General features: G+C 38.2%; 2 protein-coding genes across 3 annotated transcripts; one reads left to right on the top strand and one right to left on the bottom strand.

Moving 5' to 3' along the window:
• Positions 1 to 139: 139 nt before the first annotated feature.
• plb1 (phospholipase B1) lies at positions 140 to 13,927 on the bottom strand. The gene is made up of 43 exons (XM_044373958.1): positions 13,685 to 13,927; positions 12,933 to 12,985; positions 12,762 to 12,825; positions 12,495 to 12,558; positions 12,324 to 12,358; positions 11,463 to 11,529; positions 11,312 to 11,360; positions 10,450 to 10,518; positions 10,269 to 10,334; positions 10,127 to 10,182; positions 9,878 to 9,950; positions 9,666 to 9,773; positions 9,461 to 9,511; positions 9,002 to 9,070; positions 8,729 to 8,815; positions 8,582 to 8,642; positions 8,420 to 8,478; positions 8,060 to 8,133; positions 7,890 to 7,933; positions 7,331 to 7,439; positions 7,137 to 7,188; positions 6,946 to 7,026; positions 6,670 to 6,735; positions 6,459 to 6,559; positions 6,290 to 6,371; positions 5,979 to 6,083; positions 5,793 to 5,888; positions 5,602 to 5,673; positions 5,414 to 5,491; positions 5,227 to 5,287; positions 5,079 to 5,137; positions 4,612 to 4,679; positions 4,477 to 4,520; positions 4,248 to 4,347; positions 4,097 to 4,148; positions 3,853 to 3,933; positions 2,873 to 2,938; positions 2,658 to 2,752; positions 2,308 to 2,389; positions 2,119 to 2,223; positions 1,619 to 1,714; positions 1,399 to 1,473; positions 140 to 1,255 (listed from the first exon to the last, which is right to left on the bottom strand). Exons 1-43 carry the CDS (start codon positions 13,743 to 13,745, stop codon positions 932 to 934), a joined length of 3,360 nt encoding a protein of 1,119 aa, XP_044229893.1. The 5' UTR covers positions 13,746 to 13,927; the 3' UTR covers positions 140 to 931.
• Positions 13,928 to 16,529: 2,602 nt separating this feature from the next.
• LOC122998620 (protein yippee-like 5) lies at positions 16,530 to 19,566 on the top strand. Of its 2 annotated transcripts, none has more exons than XM_044375553.1 (3): positions 16,530 to 16,697; positions 17,511 to 17,662; positions 17,804 to 19,566. In XM_044375553.1, exons 2-3 carry the CDS (start codon positions 17,522 to 17,524, stop codon positions 18,026 to 18,028), a joined length of 366 nt encoding a protein of 121 aa, XP_044231488.1. In that variant the 5' UTR covers positions 16,530 to 16,697; positions 17,511 to 17,521; the 3' UTR covers positions 18,029 to 19,566. The 2 variants fall into 2 exon arrangements, with proteins under 2 accessions (XP_044231488.1, XP_044231489.1); XM_044375554.1 differs by having other exon boundaries at positions 16,564 to 16,697; positions 17,491 to 17,662.
• Positions 19,567 to 20,157: the final 591 nt, after the last annotated feature.

Here is a 20,157-nt window from a genome sequence, read left to right as displayed (position 1 = left end):
TTTATGATATGGTGATATACTGCAATTCCTGTGTAAGTACTATTAAGCTGTGATGGTGATGATTTCCTTCGACAGGCAGGCTACATCATGTCAGGATCTCAGTTTTAATTGGAAAATCATTTATTCCAAATAACCACAAAATAGTTTTGTCACAATTAAAGGCATCGACATTCTTTAAAACACACACATACACAAGAACAAGAACATGGTTATTGCCAAGTAATTAACACAAACATAATGGCTATGCAATTATTTACACCCACCAAGAGTGCACTGTTGTTACATTCAGAAAGAGTACGTTTTAAGGCAAGTATTGTATATTTTACTTCAGTTTCAGTTTGACGGTACTGACTTCAAAAAGATTTTCATTTTAATAAATTACAGCAGTAATAAGTTAATATGCAGTCTCATATTGTGTTTGATATCTAGTGATTGTTTCATCTAGTCATGGGGAGTATGGGGCAGTTTGAGTTGTTAGACCAGCTACAACATTTATACATCTGACAGGTTTATGCAGCAGAAATATAACAATGTGAAGGGAATCATTCATCACAATAAGTGCTCAATACTTTAAGATACTCATACACTTTAACTTGGGCATGGTTTAAATGCAGGACTAATGAAATATCATTTAATTGTCTTATTTATCGCTTCACTTAAGGAATGAACTGGAGTACCTTTTCCAACACTGCATCCAGAAATATTCTTTGTGGTTCAAGGACAATAGACAAAACTTTTCTGGTCAAAGCAGACAGACCTATCTTATCATGGCTTATTATAAAAAATGTGTGTCTAAGAGTATAACCGCCATTACCACAAACAATATGCTTTGTATCGTACAGTTGATTTAAATGTTGGAATGTTGTTTTGTAGATGTGGTTTGCAAATTCCTCCTTAAATAGTTCAGTGCAGAAGAGCAGTAAGTAGCACTTTAAAACTCAGTGCCCTTCATCTCCACTGCAGCCATCATCGTCCTCTTGCTTCTCTTGGCTCTGCAGGAGAGGAGGAGCCAGGTGACAGCCCAGCCAATCAGAAGACCCGTGACAGCCAGCACCGCAGCGAGCCACACTGGCACATTGCCCGAGCAATCAGTGGTGAGAGGCAGGGCTGTGCTGTGCGGTGTGAGTGCTGAGGTGGTGGTGGTGGTGGTGGTGGTGGTGGTGGAGAGAGGCAAGGTTGTGCTGTTGTTGGGTGCTGTAGTTGTGGTGGTCACACTGGGCAAACTGTTCACCTTTGTGAAGATGTAAGGATGCTCCTGGAACGCACAAGTAGGGGGGCCTTGAACTCAGTCACACTCACTTTTCACACTGTTCATGTAGTTATGCACAAATTATGCAGATAAGTCACAAATAGGTCAGCAATAGCATGTGACAAGTGCTTATGTGGAAGCTTTCTTACCTCAGTGGGGCACTTGATGTTATTTCTGGCATTTGTGAAATTATTGTATGTCTGCTTTTTGCCCACTGGCTCCAACTAGAGATAAAACAGAAATACATCTTTGCTTACCCAGTTCATGACCAAACTGCAGTGACATGTAGTCAACTTATAAGACTTCATCTGAAACCCTTCCTCTGTCAAACAAGGTTAGCCTTTCTCTGTTCCGCCTTGTGGGACTCACCATGTTATTCCATATAGCTACAGCCATGTCAGCATGTCCCCGTTCACTGAAGTGGAAGCAGTCCGCAGAGAAGTAGGTGTCGTCAGGTGTGCCATCCTGAAGAAGAAATAATATGACATCAGTGAGGAAAAAATAGGGAGTGCTGCACTGAGTCAAGACCAATAGTGTTGGTAATGTTAAAGTAAAAAATCAGGTTCAAGGATAGGGCAAGTAGTCAAGTAAGCATAAAAAAACAACTGTCCAGCTTACTTATAATGAAATTCCATGGTATTGGTTGGCAGTCGAAAAAACATCTGAGGCGCTCTGATTATAAGTTAAAAATCCTTTAATAAATCATGGATAAACCATTGCGTTTTTATTCAGAGAGTCTTGATCAGGCTAATATAACATGAATGTTTGTGGGAATTATGTGTTCTGATGGGAAGGGCTTGTTTCTGTCCTTAAGCTAAATGTTTGTACATGGAGTTCATTGGAGGGTGGGGAGTACATGGAGGGCTTACAGCGTTCAAAGGAACAATGGAGTTTTTAAAAAAGGGCTGCACGACCACAGCAAAGTCCTCTCTGTCATCATAGCGGCCTCCATACACCAAGTTTTCCGTCTCAATCTGAAAGAAATACCACAAATGCTCATGACCCTGTTGACTATTCTATTAAATAGTAACTCTTAGCAAGCACACATTTAACCTAACCTGTAGCTCCCGATTGATCCGTTTTACTTCAGTCAGCTCTGGAGAATCTTCTCCTGGTAACAAGAAGCATGGGCAGACATACCTGAGGATAAAATGTTGAAAATAAACAGCTGATAAAACACTTTAAACACTTAAGTGCATTTATAGAACAAAATTAGAGGATTTGTTATTAATTTAGAGATAATGTGGTCCTTTAGCAAATGCCAGATTACAATATACTTCTTTGCTGGATTGACAGGATCAATATAAAGTGAAGTGCTATTGACTAAAAAACACTTTTGTCTTTCTTGGGACTCAGTGGTCTTGGTTCATGTAGAATTGATTTGGCAGGAGTGGATCAATGAGCATACTTTTGTAACACATTGCACCCAAGACTATCCCTTTTGATCCTGCGAAGGCCTTCAATTTCCAGGATCACCAAGACATTGACCATTGCCCTGGGAACCTACGGCCGGAAAGCAAGTACAACTGTTATTCAGGGAAGAGAGAAAGCTCATCTTTAGTGAGGCATCTCTTTAGCATATTTTCAGTTATGGTATTTATTGCTTAACCTGCATCATCTCACCTCTTTGTACAACATATCCAAGCTTGTCATCATATGATGGCTGTAGTTCAAAGGTGACAAAGATGCCTATAGTGTAGAGACCGAAAGAATATTAAAATTACAAACAATGTTCGAGGCTCTTTATTAATTCATAGGGAAGACGTGTACACATAAACCCATGGTGAGTCACACCTTTTTTCATTAACAATTGTTCTCTGTTGTGACCAATAAAAAGTAGGATAATTACAGCACATCTGATTGAAACTGGCCAAAACTGTGTCAAAAAAGCACATATCAACCAAAGGAGCCAACACCATGCAACATGTATGAGCGTTCGAGCAACAACTAACCCTAAGCTGTCACTAACCCAGTCTCAGAGCTCATCTTAAATTGATGCTGTGCTTTGATATGCTGCTTCAAAGCACAAACATTAAAAGAGAGACTACCCTGTCGGTGGAGCATGAGAAGAGTAATGGAGAGAAAGAGAGAGAAAAAAAGGGGAATGGAGAGAAGGGAGGCGACATGAGAAAGGAGAAAGCAAAGGAGAAGGAGGGAGCGAGACAGAGACAGGATGAAGAGAGTCTGGGTTGACTTCTGTGTTGTTTATGCCTCTTAGAGAACAAGGCCTGTCACTGTGCCCCGTGTGCTTGTTTAATGCAGACAGAGGCTGAAATAGCGGAGGGAGGGGGGTGTTTTGTGTTGGAGGGGTAAAGTGACAGAATGTGCTCATTCAAAAGAAACCACGTCTGCTCTCATCTCACTCTGACACAATAAAACAATTAGGGGAGGGCTGTCCACAAAGCTTGATTATTCTGCTCCAGTGCTTAGTCCCATTTGGAGAGTGATATCATGAGACAGCTCTACACAGGGCATCATACAACACCAGGGGGATGTTTAACCGCTGTGCTAACAGAGGAGACGGTCTTTAAGGAGGGAAAGACTTTGAAAATGTCCTTTATCCTGGGGGAGATTTCCTATGACGACTTCTTAAAGCAACTCACCCGGTCATTGCAGTACTGACACAGGTCATTGCCTCCAATGAAGAGGGTCACCAGCTTCCAGTCCTTTTCAAAATTTACTGCCTATTTCCATTAAAAGGATCAAGAAGGAATCAGAGAGAAAGATGGAACTCAGATGAAATTCTCTTGTTTTTTATGCACATTGCTATAAAATATTGTCATCTGTGGTAACAAAATCATATCAATGTATGCTTTAGAATCACTTAGTACCATATATTGAACTCACAGAGCTATTTTTCATCTTATCAATCAGGTGTCTGACTTGCTCTGGGATTCCTCTGTATAAAATTAGAGATTTTCATTAGTGCACAAAGCATTTAAAACATAGCTCAGTAACACAGAACCTGATAACGGATCAAACAAATGTTAGAACTCACGAAATTTTAGCTCCTGACACAGCCATGTTGAAGCCTGTCTGCCATTTTCCGTTTCCCTTTGACATTCCTTTGATTTTAGGATTAAACTTCTTAAGGATATCTGATGTAAAAAAGCAATGAAAAAGAGCCAAAATACTAGTTTTATTACAGTCCAACTCTGTCATCTTGTGGTGCCAACGTGCATTACACAAGAAGCTGCATGATAGAAACAGCTGGATGAGTGACTTACTGGGTAATGTTGTGACAGTCTCGAGATTTTTATCTCCTCCAATGCTTGTGAATGAGAAACAAACAAATGAACAACTGATGAATAAAATGCAATGTACATGAATTTGTTGTGTGTATAGTTTGTATAGTCTCTCACCTCCATGACACTCCTCTGTTCTCAGTTCTTAGTTGGAGCAGACTCTTTGCCTTAGCACCAAATCCAGCCTACATGCAGAAAAAAAATCTTACACAGTTTTATTAAATAATGACAAATGTCTAAACCCACAGGACTTTATTACTTGTTCTAGTGGAGATCTCAAATTACCAAACACACTGAATATGCGAGACTGGATTTAGGGGAAAATATGTCTAGAAAATTACCAAAAAAGTGCAACAAGATGCTACAATAGCCCTGACTAAAAATGTAAGAATTTGTTGTTAGTTTCACAAAATAGGCCAATTGTATCATCTGCATCATTGCACTATGACAAATGAATAGACTAACCAGCAGTTATATACCCAACAGCTAAAAAATCTTCTCAAAAAATCACACACACACAAGTGATGATGCATAGATACACATAGAAACAATAAACACACAAATATTCTTTTGTACAAACTTGCCGTTAAAGAGTCACCCAGAGCAGCCACCACTTTAATGTCTGCTGGTCGTAACCTGTGAGCTAAAAAAAGATCAACATGAGCTTATTTTATATTGACCCCGTCTATATTTATTCATACAAGATACCTGAGTAACACCTTCAATGTTTACCTGAAGTGGGTACTGTGTTGGAAGGAGCTGTGTTTACACAGGAGAAGTCACTGCCCCAGTTCTACAGAATGACAAAAATGTTTTATGCATTTATAGTTATAACTCATGACTTGGCATCATGCATAAATACTTATCACTGGCCATTCTTAAATTGTGCTGCAAATGAAAGACAGAAATTATGACCTACTGTAACAGGAGCAGGGGTGGGGGGAGGGCCTGGAAAGGTGTAGTTGCTGTTGACAGCAGTTCTAAAGAATGGGATAGTCTGATAAAGAAATAATAAAAAGCACATTTAGTATGCAATAATTATAAAAACAACATCATACAATGTATTGTAGTAGATAAAGTGTTGAACTGTGAAGTGAATGTTGTTACCTCAGAGGGGCACTTCAAATCAATGCCGGCCATGAAGTCTTGAGTAGAAGTCTTGTTGCCCACTGGCTCTAACTACAAGATTGTTAAAAGTCAGACATTTATTTTGGATTATTATAATAGAAATAGAGATATCTGACCAAAATGTGCCAAAATACATTTCTTGACTTGACTTATAATAAAATTACACCTACCATATTGTTCCAAAGAGCACGAGCCATGAGAGTGTGAGCTCTCTGGCTGAGATGAAAACAGTCAGGTGAAAAGAAAGAGCGATCAGGCTTTCCATTCTGTAAGAAAAATAGAGTTGACAGGGATTAAAAAATGAATGAATGAAAACACCATTAGGAATATGTATTGTTTCAGGTGTCAGCTCTTACTTCTAACGTGGGAAGGAAAACTTCTCTGAAGAAGGGCTGCAGTACCACAGTGAAGTTGTCGTGTGTGTCATACCGGCCAGAGTCAATTAGCTCTCTCATTTCATACTGGGAGAAAAGACAAACAAAAAGCATATGTAAAAGAACTGATCTTGCCCTATCTAGCCTATCTAAAGGGTATTAAATTTACTTTTAAGTTCTTAAAGTCAAATTAAGTTAAAATATGTTTGTGTAGTGGTCACAGAAATCCAGAGAGCACATGGAAATAAGGAAACAATAAGATTCTTCCATTCAGCATTCCTTAAGTCTTGTACCTGATAAGCTCTATTGAAGTCATTGACCTTCCGGAGTTCAGAGGACCCCTCTTTAGGCTTCAGTATGCAGGGGCAAATTAAACTGAAACATAAACATCAAAACTGTTAAATAATGACTCAACCAGCTGTTTGGTCAACTCTTCGTTTTACAGAACCAAAAATTACTGACCGAACAAACCAGGTGGGGCAGCCCAGAGTTTTATCTCGGTGCAGATCACGCAATGGTACAATGTTTAACAGTTCAACCAGATTAACAATGGCACGAGGCACCTGGATAGGAACAAAACAGAATGGTTGTAATTTAGACACAACTGTGAAATACATTGAGGTTGCATGTTTGTATAAGTGGAGCAAAGTGCAAGAAAATTTAAAAAACATACTTCACTATGGAGTATGTCCAGAGCTTGGCGGATACGCTCAACTACATTTCTGGGTGAGAAAAAAACCTATGGAAAATATGGATATCACCAGTGAACACGACACAGAGCAAACATGGACAAACTTATGTATGGAATTATTATTGAGACATAAAAAATGATCATGTCAGATCTTACATTATCAAAATTTAAGACTGTTTATCATTCATATGAAAAAGGTGCAAGCATAATGCCAATGGAAGTAAAAAAAATCTTAAAAATCTAGATAAGAATGCTCACACTGTCTGTGCAGAAGTCACATATGTCATTGCCGCCGATAAACATGGTGATCACTTTCCAGTCGTTGTGGAAATCAATGCGCTGTAAAGCAGATAAGAAGGAAATGTGGTGTTAATTTGTTAATTGTGAACATAAAACTGAGACAAAGGTTATTCTGTGAAGGCTTACCACATCTACATCTACTGCCTTACCGAATCATTTTTCATTTTGTCCACTAGGATGCGCACCTGTCGTACCATATCACTGAAAACACAAAGAAGTTGTGATTTGTGGAGTCCAAGAAGTGAAAATGCATTGTTCTAGTGATCTGTATGTTCTTATTTGATGCAAAGGCTAAGCAAGAGTAAAAAGTAATGAATGATAATAAGTAGATAAAATGACTGACCCACTCTTAGCTCCTGCTACAGCCTGGTTGAGGAAGGCCATAGGACTGTTTTCATTACCTATTCCCTGTGAGAAGCCAGTCAGAGAGGGGTTAAACTCCCTCAGGATGTCTGCACACCACAAAAACACAGGAAAGGTTAGAAAAATTAAAATGGAGTTTAAACATATCCAGAGAAATGTGTGCATTCTGCCTTCTGCATTAGATTAAGTGAATGACTATCATCTCTTTTTGCTATTTTATTTTAACATATAGAAAAAACAGAATCATCATAAGTCAATACATCATTTGCTGTCACAAAAATTCTCCTCATCATATCTTTGCAATCAAAGACATCCTACAAGAATTTAGTTGATTCAGGTTGTTAGCTAACTTTAACTGCTCCACAGTGAAGTCTGTAAAGATTGTGATAAGATAGCACAATCATAGATGTTATCAAACATAATGATGAACATCTTATATTTGATAAGATAAACCTCCAGTAAGCATTTTTATGGGATTTGGTTCACAGGCAACGTTATTATAATGTTTGGAGAAATAGTAAAATAAGAGATGAACATACTTGGCAGAGTGGTCACATTGGTAATGTTTTCATCACCACCAGCGCTGAAGATTGCAGAAACAGCCTGTTAGGTTTACAGTAAATGCAGCTCATAGAATTACCGTGACCTTTTTTATGTATTTTCCAACACTATCAAAATTTAAACAAAGGTGTACTTTAGCTTATCTTACCACCATGACAGTCCTCTGTACTCATTAATCACTAACAGAAGGTTGTCTTTCTTTGCACCCACACCATTGGCTGCCTGTAGAAAACATCAGATGTGAGACACAATAGAGGGACTGTGCAGAAATAAACCACTCATAGCCAGAGGTAATATACAGTACCAGTCAAAAGTTTGGACACACCTTTGCCATTCACTTGCATGAGATAGTGTATCCAAACTGTTGACTGGTACTATACATTGAACCAGAAGTGTATACCAAAATTAGAGCAGAATATATCTATTATAATTATAAGAGTATAATTTTTAAAAGTGATTCATATACTGTATAAATTTGACAGGAAATCAAAAAGTACAAGAAACTCACTGTCAGAGAGTCGCCTACTGCTGCCACCACCTTGATATCTGCAGGTCTGAGTTCATGAACTACACAGGGGAGAAAATAATGTGGTCAAGTGTAATCAGATTTAAATATATTTTCCAAACATGTGTGAGCAGCATAAAAGCTAAAAAAAAAAAAGTTTTGTACCTGAAGTAGGTTTCGTAGGAGATGGACTACGGTCTGTGCAGGGTATTTCGGTACCCATGACCTGAAAAACATGCAGTGTTCTTTAATAAATCAAACTGTATACTCTACTCTTAAATATATCTTGAAATTGTGAAGGAAATATCTTACAGGATCTGTTAGTGAAGAGACTTTGCTGTAAACCGTCTCCTCTCTGCTGGTGGGGGAATTGATCTGTGTCCGCAGGAAAGGTCGTTCCTGGAAGTCATGTCATAGTTTTAATCATGGCATCGGATATAAAATGTTGATTAGATTGAAAGTTTTCCCCATGATTTGGGGAGTCTTCAATTGCTGCTGCAACACTTTCTAAACATTTTTCGAGGCTGTAACATGTTTAGGGGTGACTTTTGATAAACTGTAGGGTTATGTGATGACATGTCTCACCTGCGTAGGGCAAGGAAAAGTGATGACACTGCCGTCCATGACCTCTATCTGACCTGTTGATGGCTGAAGCTGTGGGAGGAAAAAGTCATGATTTGTTAGGATTTAGGGCCATGTGGGACTATCTTGTGCAGCCAATGACCATACAGTGTCAAACAGTACTGATACTAAAATCATCCTGTAGATAATCTCATCAAGTTAATCTTTACATCTCTAATCTAATCTCTCCTCAGAACAATAAAAGTTCATAATAATCGTCTTACTTTTGCTTTAAGGGATCATTGAGACTGTCCCCTGTTTGCTCATTTTACAACTAAGACACAAGGTCAATTTCAGAGTCAGAGGAACTTGCAGATAAATATGGAGAGTTTTCAACATGCTGCTTTGTCAGATAGCCAACATACAGTGTACTTACACTGTAGATTTAACTGTCAGACAGGACTTTGATCAATAAGAACCTACCAGGTTTGTCCATAGCTGAACAGCTAGTTGGTTTACGTCAGACAATGTGTTCTGCAAAGAAGCAGATGAGATTTGCTAGTCACACATTAGCCATTTCTAGGGTTTTACATGCATTCATTCATGATTTTTATGGTAAGAAAGGCTGTATATCTTACAGTTGTTTTTGATTTTAACTGGCATCCAGGTGTAACTTTTCTCTACTTACAGAATCTGAAATGGGATCAGCAATTACTGGTGCAGACTGCAGCAGGGCAGTGAAGTCTACACTGTTGCTGTGCCACTTTGGATTTTCCAAGACATGATTTAGAGAGTCCTGAAAGCAAGCCCAGTGGATAACTGTCAAGCAACTAACCAAATATGGTTCAAAAGAGCATGAACTAAAAGCACTCAAATACCATTCATTTATGTGCATGTTACCTGCAGTCGTTTTAGAAGAGTTGCTTCATGTAGTCGCTGGTTTATGTTTTCATCTCTCATACACTCACACCAGCTACAAAATAAAAAAGCAAGCACATCACTGCAACATGCCTTTTAGAAATAACAGGATTATAACACTTTAGGCTACATACATCAATGTAAAATGCATAAAATGTTTCTGTCAGTTTTTATAGTTTATAATACGAGCTAATTTGCTTGCTTTTTACTAGCTAAATATCAAACACTCACTTGTCCTGTTGATGATTTGCGCTCCAGACCACGACATGAACTAAGGTGTGATGTAACTGTAAAAATATACCCAACATATTAGATTTTTTTTTTCCATTTTATTTGTTCATTTCAAAATTGTATTTACCAAAGGAGACTATACCCGCTTCTGCAGTATTTGCAGAGCTGCTTCCACTTCCTGTACAACAGCATTAACATCTGCAGAAACCTGAAGCACAAAGAGACTCTTACACTCTTATCACCCTTTACAGACCCTAACACATGCAACATCAAACATGATCAAACCATTTTTTTCGATGTAGTTATGACACAATAAATCTTACATGTGGTGAACAGGTGCATGTGAAATCTGTTGCTGGTACAAACAGCAGCACAAACTTCCAGTCTGAGACCTGCAAAGATACAACAAAAAGCAAACTGAGCAAACTCCATCCACTGTAAGATGTGAAAGAAAGCTCTGCTGCTGCTCTTTGGCCTAAAAGTAAATACTCCTATTTATATAGTTGTGTGTTGATTTGAGTATTTTAACTTAAATGAAGGCCATAACAGTTTTTTTTCCCCATACACTCTGTTGGAAATACATTTTTGGTGTATTTTTATGTATCCTGTTGAGGATCACAGGGAGCTAAAGTAGCATCATCTGTTTAGTCAAACTTTCACTAACATCTATAGGGAAATATGAGTTTTAAATTCATCTAATCCAACTTTTATGTCTTAGGACAGTGTCAGAAAAGCAGTGCACAACATAAAACATCACACAGATAAGTCCCAGACGACCATAACTGTCTTGCTGTGAGTTGACAGTGCTAATCTGCTTCACTCTCAGATAACCATGAATGAAAGAGAACTCTTTGTTCTTCCTGACTATCACTGTAGGATTTTGAGCGCCCTGGTAGCCAAATGTTTACAGCACATGCCGTACGACTGCAACATCCCTGGTCATTGTAGGATTTCACTATCAATCTAACAGTCACTTGAGTGGTAAAAATGAACAGGTGTCATCAAGAGTAGTCCCGTGACACACTGTAAAGTAAAGGGGGAAAAACATTTACTTTTACTATTTGATAGTCTGCTTTCATTCAAAGTATTATGGCAACTTCTTTTATTTCTTTATAATTGTATTACAATGGACAAACCCAGTGTTAAAAATACATAAAACGTTGTTATGAGAGGGTTTATGTGTACCTGATGTGAAAGGGACAGAGACAGTTCTTCTGCCTCCTCCAACAAGCTCCTGCAACACATTCACTGATAAATAACATACCTGCAGCAATCTCCTAAAACATTTAAGTGTATGTCATGTGCACGTGTGTGTGTATGTGTGTGTGTGTGTTACCTGGGCTGCAGTGAGGCCTTATTCACATGTTCAGTGATCACTTCAGGGTTAAACATAGACAGCAACTCTGTTCAAGACACATAAACACAATTACAATTACAGTCTTCTGTTAATCTTAATAAGTCTCACAATTTTGCTCACTCATAGAAATGTCCATAAAACGCAATAGTAGCGGATCATGTACATTACGTGGTAAGTGTTGTTGTGAAAATAGAAGCTTGTGAAAGCGTCAACTCCTGTTACCAGTTTTGCTTAGTTTTATGGGAAATAAAGGTCAACGACCTGTGTTTATAGCCCACCGTCTTATCCTGAGCGATTATTGTTCTGAGAGCTTTTTCTTCAACTTATGCGCCGTATCTGGCATTTCTTCTGACATGGTCTTGACCCTGAACTGAACTGTTTGTAAATTGTAAATACTTTCAACCACAAAGTCAGAAGATTCCCTAATAGTGTCAAAAGTGTCTGTTTTTTCCTCTTTATTTAACTCAGAGTTAATAAGTAACAGAAAAAAGTATATTGTGGTCAACCACACTAAGTGCTGATATGTGGCTCTCTCTCTCTCTATATATATATATATGCATACATACATATATACATACATACATATATATATACATACATACATATACATACATACATACATACATACATACATACATACATACATACATACATACATACATACATACATACATACATACATATATATATATATATATATATATATCTATTTGTTATACATAACAAAACCAACGCCACCATCTTGGTAATATTAAACCGTATATGTTTTTAGATGAATATGAACATCTATGTTTCTTCTTCATGTTGGTTATACTCAGTAGGGAAAAAGTTTAGACTTACCAGCTAGTCTACTGACCACTCTGGATGCTTCACCCCTAAAAATAAACACAGGCACATTGTTTTAGAGACAGTGAGGGTATATTAGCTTCAATTGCATGATGTATGTGTTGTTACTTCCATTGATTTTAGTATTACTGATCTATAGTTGTGCATTTCATCTTGGCTCTCTACCTGTGTGAGTGAGGCATCCCCAAGGCATAAACAGCCGAGATATCAGCCGGTGTGAGAGCATGAACTGACGGAGAGGAAAAAGTGGTCAGAAATGTCATGATGCAACATCTGACACATATTTTAAATACAATAAGTTGACATCCAAGTAATAATAAGACTATTGAAGGGACCAATCCTTATGCCTATAAACACAGTAATCACTCAAACTAGTAAACGGATTTATATGATTATTGATATGAATTGGATATTGCAGTAGAAAATGCCTACCAGAGGAGGATGGGGAGGATGAGGTGGTTATTGGTGAGCAGAGTATTGACATGTAATTTTCTGTCTGTAACATAGAAAAAATATTCCTCAGACTGTAAGTGGATTTATACAGAGCAAATTATTCATGTTTTGATTAATGAGCACCAAAGTGTAACAACTGACATACAGTACCTTCTCTGATTTCTCTGTTGATGGTTCATTTTGTGCGTTAGTGTTGACAGCATCTAAATGTGACATAAGAAAGTACCCAAATTAACTCAGAGGGGAAAGGTGTTTTTAATAGCTAAAAAATAAGACATTTTTTAACATTAACAGGTAAGAATAAAAAGACTTCATTTTGCCCCCTTCCCTTCCCCAAGACTCAGTGATTTTATCCATAATTGTGCTGTTGTGTTTACTTTACCGTGCATGTTAGTGCTGATTCATGAAGAATTAACTGCATTTATTTTTACTTATTGCTTGGGGCATCAGAAACTGCTGCATCTGTGTTATAAATTGCAGTGCAATAAACTGTCTGTGGTTTTCTCTTTCTACATTTGCAACCCAACATCCTTTGTGCACAGTTGATATTTATACTAAACTAATAGAGACCATGACCAAACTTTCCTTACAGCAAACTCTATAATACATAACTAAAGCAACAGGTACTGGATAGATGGCAGTGTAACCTACTATCATCCACATTTTGGCAAATGGTCTATAATTGCTAAATTAGGTACAACAAACATCAACCAGCACTGTGTGCATGATCACAAAAAACCTTCATTTAAACAGGCTGGCTTCTCAATTACCAATTCATTCTAATTTCATCACATGACTGCACTACTTACCTTGCATTTAATCGTTCCTAACTGCTACAAGTAATTCACTGTGTTAAATTTATCCAAACAACATTGTGAATTTATCCATGGGCTGTACTTTACCTGTAAACCAAGTGCAGGATCCAACAAGGGCTGCCAGAATCAGTAGTGCAGATCTAGTCATGATGTGCTGAGATACTGAGTGCCTTCCACACTGAGGGGGTTTGTGTAATGCCCTCCTCTTTTCCCCCTCAGCCTCGGAGAAAGAATGACTGTATGCTTTCAGTGACTGTGAAAGTATACTTTACCTGTAAAGGGTGTGGAGAAGGCAAATAGTTCCCAAGGGGGCAGAGTTTTAGAAAGGAAAAGAAGAGGAAACCTAGCAGCAGAAAGAAGCATTTATCAGTCCTGCTGTTTTTTATCTCATCACTCTCTTTTATTCTCAGTCATATCTTTCTCTTATCACTTTATCTGGATAACTATCAATAAAATGACTTGTCCCCTCTCCTCCTCTTGCTCTTCCCTATCTCTGCATTTTGTGTGTCAGTATACAGCAGTCTCACCTGCATATTTACCTGTAAATCAAAGAAATTTCGTCATATCTTGCAACAGACCAAACTGACCCATTATGAAAGGTCAGTGAGATGTTAAGTCACGTTTATGGCTTTCACCGTGACACTTGTATGACATGAATCGCCACCAAGTTGTCACCAAATCCATGCATATGTGGTTTCTGTATTTTTATAACACTAAGCCAGACAGTAACACTGTTTAACTGAATATCCAAAATAAAAAAAATGCAACCAGATATCATTGTTTATCAGTAATAATGGCACATTGATATAGACATTGATTGAACAGAAATCTTTAAAAGATCATATCTAATGACATGTTAGTTCTCTAAGCTTTATGTTCAGTCTGGTCTATCTTTTTGTTTGGAAATAAATGTTGTTAACTTAACATTTGTGGAAAAAGTCAGAGTGTGCACATCCACAAAACCACAGTGGGAATCAATTAAACTGCAATACTGCGATTCTTGCGCAGGAAGACTTGTTGGTCAAAATGTTGCAAATAAAATTAAAGGGAGCTTTGATTTAGTGTGCAGGTGCTCCTTGTATTGCAGGCTAATTAACATCTTTAACAATATTTCATTGTTTATAAAAATGTATTTTGACCACATAAATGTCTTTTTTTTAAAAAATGGATAAGCCCAAAATATGACATCTTTCAGGAGACACACTTTGACGCTGCTCTATCATTTCAAGGAATAGGAAGGAGTTTGTGGACACAGCGATAGTAACCAGAGAGATTTTCCGTGGAAATGAATACATTTCTGGTTCATAATAAAAGCCATTAGTGTGTAAAAGCTCAAACAGTTACTTTATGATACCCTAAATAGCCTCTTAATCAAAGTTCAAAATCTTAGTTCTCAAGCTTTTAGAGAGGGTTTTTCATGCTGAATTAGATCACTGATAATATTGACAGAACTATGCAAATCATAAGGATAACATGTGTAATGACTTTTTTCAATATTCTGCTCTTTAACTTAGAGTCATACTAATGCTTTACTGGATGCACATTCATAAAACAGTTCCTAATCTGTGATGATCACATCCTTGTATTTCATATATTTAACCAGAGTTATATAATCATATGCTAACAACCAGCAATTTAGTAAAACTGGACAGGTTCAGTTTTGGAGATGTCAAGAGATATGATTCGATTGCCAAATACTTTATGAGTTTGTCCTTAGATTGGCTTTGCAGATAGCCTGACCCTTGGAATCAAGGAAGAGTAAACAATAAGTTATCTTGATGATGCGGCTTTATAAGTGATGTCCATCAAGCAGCAAATTTTTTTAAGAGTTTATTATGTTGAGATATGCTGCATCAAAATAATATAAAACATATGGGTGACAGATTGAGAGAATAATTTGAGTAAATGATTGGAGGAACATAAGAAATGCAGATGCCTCCATATGAGGCAAAGGTCACTGAATCATTTTTTTTTGTGACCCAATTTTAACTGGATGGTTTTTCTTCTAAGAGTGGGGTGGACACAGATTATTTCATTAGCTGTAGTCACATAAGCTTAGAAATAAATAAATATTGAATCATTTGATGAATATGTGTATTTGCATTCACCAGATCTCACTCAGTAAATCTCACTCAGTTGTGTTTCAGAACATCATCATGCTGCTCCCTCAATGGGTCATTCAAAAGTCAATTTAGTCTCAAATCTGTTTTAAGGGCAATTTTAAAAAGTACATGTGGATGTTGCAGGATGCATTTTAGTTTTGTAGATTAGTTTTGTGAGTGTGTTTTAAAATCACTATGAAATCATTCGAAGCACATATTTCATGTGTCTAAACACCACATTATTTCTGTTACTGTAGTGTGATTAACTTGAAGCCTCCAGTGCATATACTGTATACTGAGAATTGACTTTTCAGTGAAGTAGGAGACATCTTTTGTCCAGCTGTTAAACTTTTGTAATGAATAATATTTTCATATTCATCAATTCTGGATTTTGGGAGGGAGAAGGCGGATATGTAATTTAAAAGATTTTAATGAAGTGAATGGATTTTTTATGTCCAGGGAGCTCCAGGGGTCCTTTAAGGGGTCCCCAGCAAAAAAGGGAATAATTCATTTTCACTATAATTCCATCCATAACTAACACATTGACAGAATGTATGACTATTTGGTCATGGGTTTCATACCCTTTCTGTAATAAAACATCTAGAGGGAAAAATCTTATCAGAGGGGGGGCCCTGAGACAAAATCTTATCAGATGGGGGTCCGTGGTCTTATATGTGTCCGTTTATGGGTCCGGGACGTGAAAACGTTATAGAACCACTGCTTTTAGCGACACTCACACATGTGAAGGGTGTCCTCCGCTCTGCTGACACCTGGTGGAGCAGCAGGCATCTGTAGCAGAGGCCGCTACGTCATGGCCGGATGTTGATACTGGTCTGGAGCACAGCGCAGCAGACAGGAACAGCTGAAAAAGAACAACAAAGCCACGAAGACGACGACGACGGCTCAAACAACAGATGTACGCCTAAAATATACCAAATATTTCGGTGACATCATCGCTGGTGGAGACATCGTGTACCCATAAAGCCAAATTTGAAAAGGTAGGAAACCGTCATTTAGAGCTAAGCAGAAAATACGTGTTGTTGTTGTTCTCAGCTTGTTGTCGATATCGCTGTTAGCTGAACGGCTAACGATTGTTAGCTTCTTTTGACGCGTTGACTTACTCAATTCGACAGCAAAATGTCCAAACTCACAACGAAAACCCGCAAACGGGCTCTCTTCAGTCAGTTAGACTAACCTATTCATATTTTATACGCTGTGTTTTTCAGTATTCCTCATACTGACTTTTATTTTCAGCCCCATTCAAAACTCAGCTGCCATCTACAGTCAACAGTACTCATGACAAGCCAGTCTGGAACAGAAAGTACTTGTTGAAATCGGTGAAATTGAGCTACTATGGCACAGGGGGGGTAACAAAAACACCTCAAAATACAGTTAAACCAAATACCTATTTGAGTTCATGATGTTTGTTTTTGTTGAGACTGTCAGAGTTGAATTTATGACATTTTTGTATCTCGTTAAGTTGCCAGTTTCTTGTGAAAATGATGTTTGGCTATTAAAGCAGGCAAATTCTGCTGATTGATATTCAGTTTCCTTGTACTGTGCAGCAGTATCATTAAAAATTTAAGTTTCAAGGCTGAAATAACCCTGATGACATCATGAGGGACCATTTTTTTTGGACTTTGGAAGGCTTCAATCAGAGAAGCTATATAATATTATTACAGGCAGAATAGTAATCCTCATGAAGGGTAATGTGAACTTTATGTGTACATTGGAGTGCCAGTTTAACCTGCCCAATATAAATAGTTTACCCTTGTATATTTCTTATATAAGCCTCACTTCTTCACTCCCAGAAAATTGAACAATGGGACGCATCTTCTTGGACCACATTGGCGGGACACGCCTCTTCTCCTGTGCCAACTGTGACACCATTTTGACCAACCGGTCTGAGCTTATCTCCACACGTTTCACAGGAGCCACGGGCAGAGCTTTCCTCTTCAACAAGGTACAGAGATGTTAACAAAGTAGATCTTTCCTTTGATATTCCCTCCTCAATCATAAAATATATTATAAGTTCTTCAAAACTCAGTGTTTAGTTCCTTGCTTCAAAAATTGTGTGCTTGCCTGTGTCTCAACCCCCCCACAGGTAGTGAACCTACAGTATAGCGAGGTGCAGGACAGAGTGATGCTTACCGGCAGGCACATGGTGAGAGACGTCAGCTGCAAGAACTGCAACAGCAAGCTTGGCTGGATCTACGAGTTTGCTACCGAGGACAGTCAGAGGTACAAAGAGGGACGTGTAATCCTGGAGAGGGCGCTAGTTAGAGAGAGTGAGGGCTTTGAAGAGCATGTCCCCTCAGACAACTCATGAGCCCCTAACCTTGGATTAACTTGTGTGGGAAAGCTCACTCCCGAGTCCTCCTTTCCCTCTCCTTTACCTCCCCCCCCTCTGCCTCTGCGCTGCACACCACCATTTGCAGATTTAGTGGTCTGTGAAGTTTTGGCTTCACCCTCTTACCCCACCCCAGTCTCTGGCCTCTGACCTTAGACCTCTGCTGATATGAAGATTGAATTTGCTGGATCTATTCTTGCTGAATAGGCTCCCCAAAAAAAAAACGTCCTGATTTATGTGTCACAGGGCACCCCCTCCCCATAACAGCTGGGGAGTTGTAACTTCACTTGTTTAAGTGTTCGTGCACGGTCACACAGAATTTTCACCACCACTGCATAAGGCATGCTCCACACCTTTTCCATACGGTAACTTAATACATGCATGATAACAGTCACAGTTAGTCACGTAACAAAATGCATCACTTGGTTGTTATATTTATTTAGATAACTGAAGGCAGTAGAGCTGATTGTGTTCATCCTCCAGACATGGGTGAAACAACCGGCCCACTCTACACAGCAATGTTAAATGAACCAATGGAGGTGTCACTCTACATATGGCTTCCTTGGCTCTTGTGCTTCTGTGTTGTGAACTTTGTCCCACTGTACTTGTCACCGGTGAGCACTGAATGCATTTAAGACCATGATAGTTGTTATTTCTGTATCAGTTACCTTTTCTTAGCCGGTAGTGTTATTAATGTAATAGTGTTTAAAATCTACATTCTCAATATATGGAACGCACAGATTGATGTCATATTTAAGTATTCATTGTAGTGTTTGACAGTGGTAGGGATTTTTATTTAGATCTGCCTCACATGATGTGCAATTATTTTGAGTGATGTGACATTCTTGAAATGTACACAGTGTCCCTCTGATACAGTTCATAGTGTGGAAGTGATCTGCTGTACAGTAGACAATCGTACAATCGATCCTACAATTTAATTCAGTTCTACCACTCTCCATCTGTTACCATGGATTCTGTGCCTGTGTGGTGTGCCGTGTGAAGAGCAACATGTCACGATGGTGACTTATCAGGAGCGTGTACCTTCCAGCCGCATGTCTTCAGTATGAGGGAGGAGGAATTTGTCTGAGACGTGATGGAGACATTCTCTGTCTGTGTTTAAGGATAGGATTATGAGAGGATGGGTCAATCAAGCGTTTGAAATTAGCAGGATGGAAGAGATAACGGAGCCTCTGAAGGAATAACTAAAACCACAACACTAAAGACAGTTAATAGTCTTATCTGTAACACAGAGCAGTGCTGGAAATGACAAACCAAAAATATATTTCAATCCTGCTGGAGTCTGATTTTTAGGCCTGTATGCATTTGAACAGTTGCAGAGCACTGGTGACCCATCCTCTCTTTATAATCCAAGGCTAAGGGCACATTTGGTCATTAGATGGCCTGTTTCTTATAAGACAAAGCCAAACAAGCTTGGTGTCATCCTCTGATTAGGCCACAGACATTTTAAGTGTCCTGTGAAGAGTTCAATAAAAATGTCAAATTGTTAAAAAAAAAAAGATGAAAAAAAAGAAGAAAAAAAAATCTCAATTTTTATGACATTTGAGGTTATTTTTGGATTGAATTATAGCACAGCATCATGGCTCTGGGCCTTCACTTTCTGACACTGTAAATGTTGATTTCCTTTACAAGGTCATGCAAGACAGCACTAGTTGTCATTTCTACAAAAAAAAGTTAAATTAAATATATATGGCTTTTTTAGGACACTGACACCATCCATATCCCCAGGTCAGTGCAGTGTACGGTCAATAGCCATGACAGAATATTATCATTTTGTTGCTCACTTTTAGCATTTTAGTGATTGGCCAGTTGTTTTTATTTGCTTTATTCTATATGATTATTATTTTATTAATGGATACATTTATCTTATTGTGCATTTTCTTGATTGGAGGTTTGGAGGAAAAAAAAAAGGTTTTCTTGTATGGCTATAGCAAGATTTTCTCTGCTGTTATTTCTAAATAAAGATGTGGTTTTGCTGGGTTACATTCCTTTGTTTGTTTGTTTGTTTCCTAGCCCAGAACATGTTTTTGTCATTAAGCACAGGAAAATCTGGGAATTGTTGATTGCCAGTGTTTTTATCAATGCGAGTA

The sequence above is a fragment of the Thunnus albacares genome, chromosome 15 (genome assembly GCF_914725855.1).
Source record: "Thunnus albacares chromosome 15, fThuAlb1.1, whole genome shotgun sequence".
Classification (NCBI taxonomy): domain Eukaryota; kingdom Metazoa; phylum Chordata; class Actinopteri; order Scombriformes; family Scombridae; genus Thunnus; species Thunnus albacares.
This window is presented reverse-complemented; position numbering and strand designations above follow the sequence as displayed.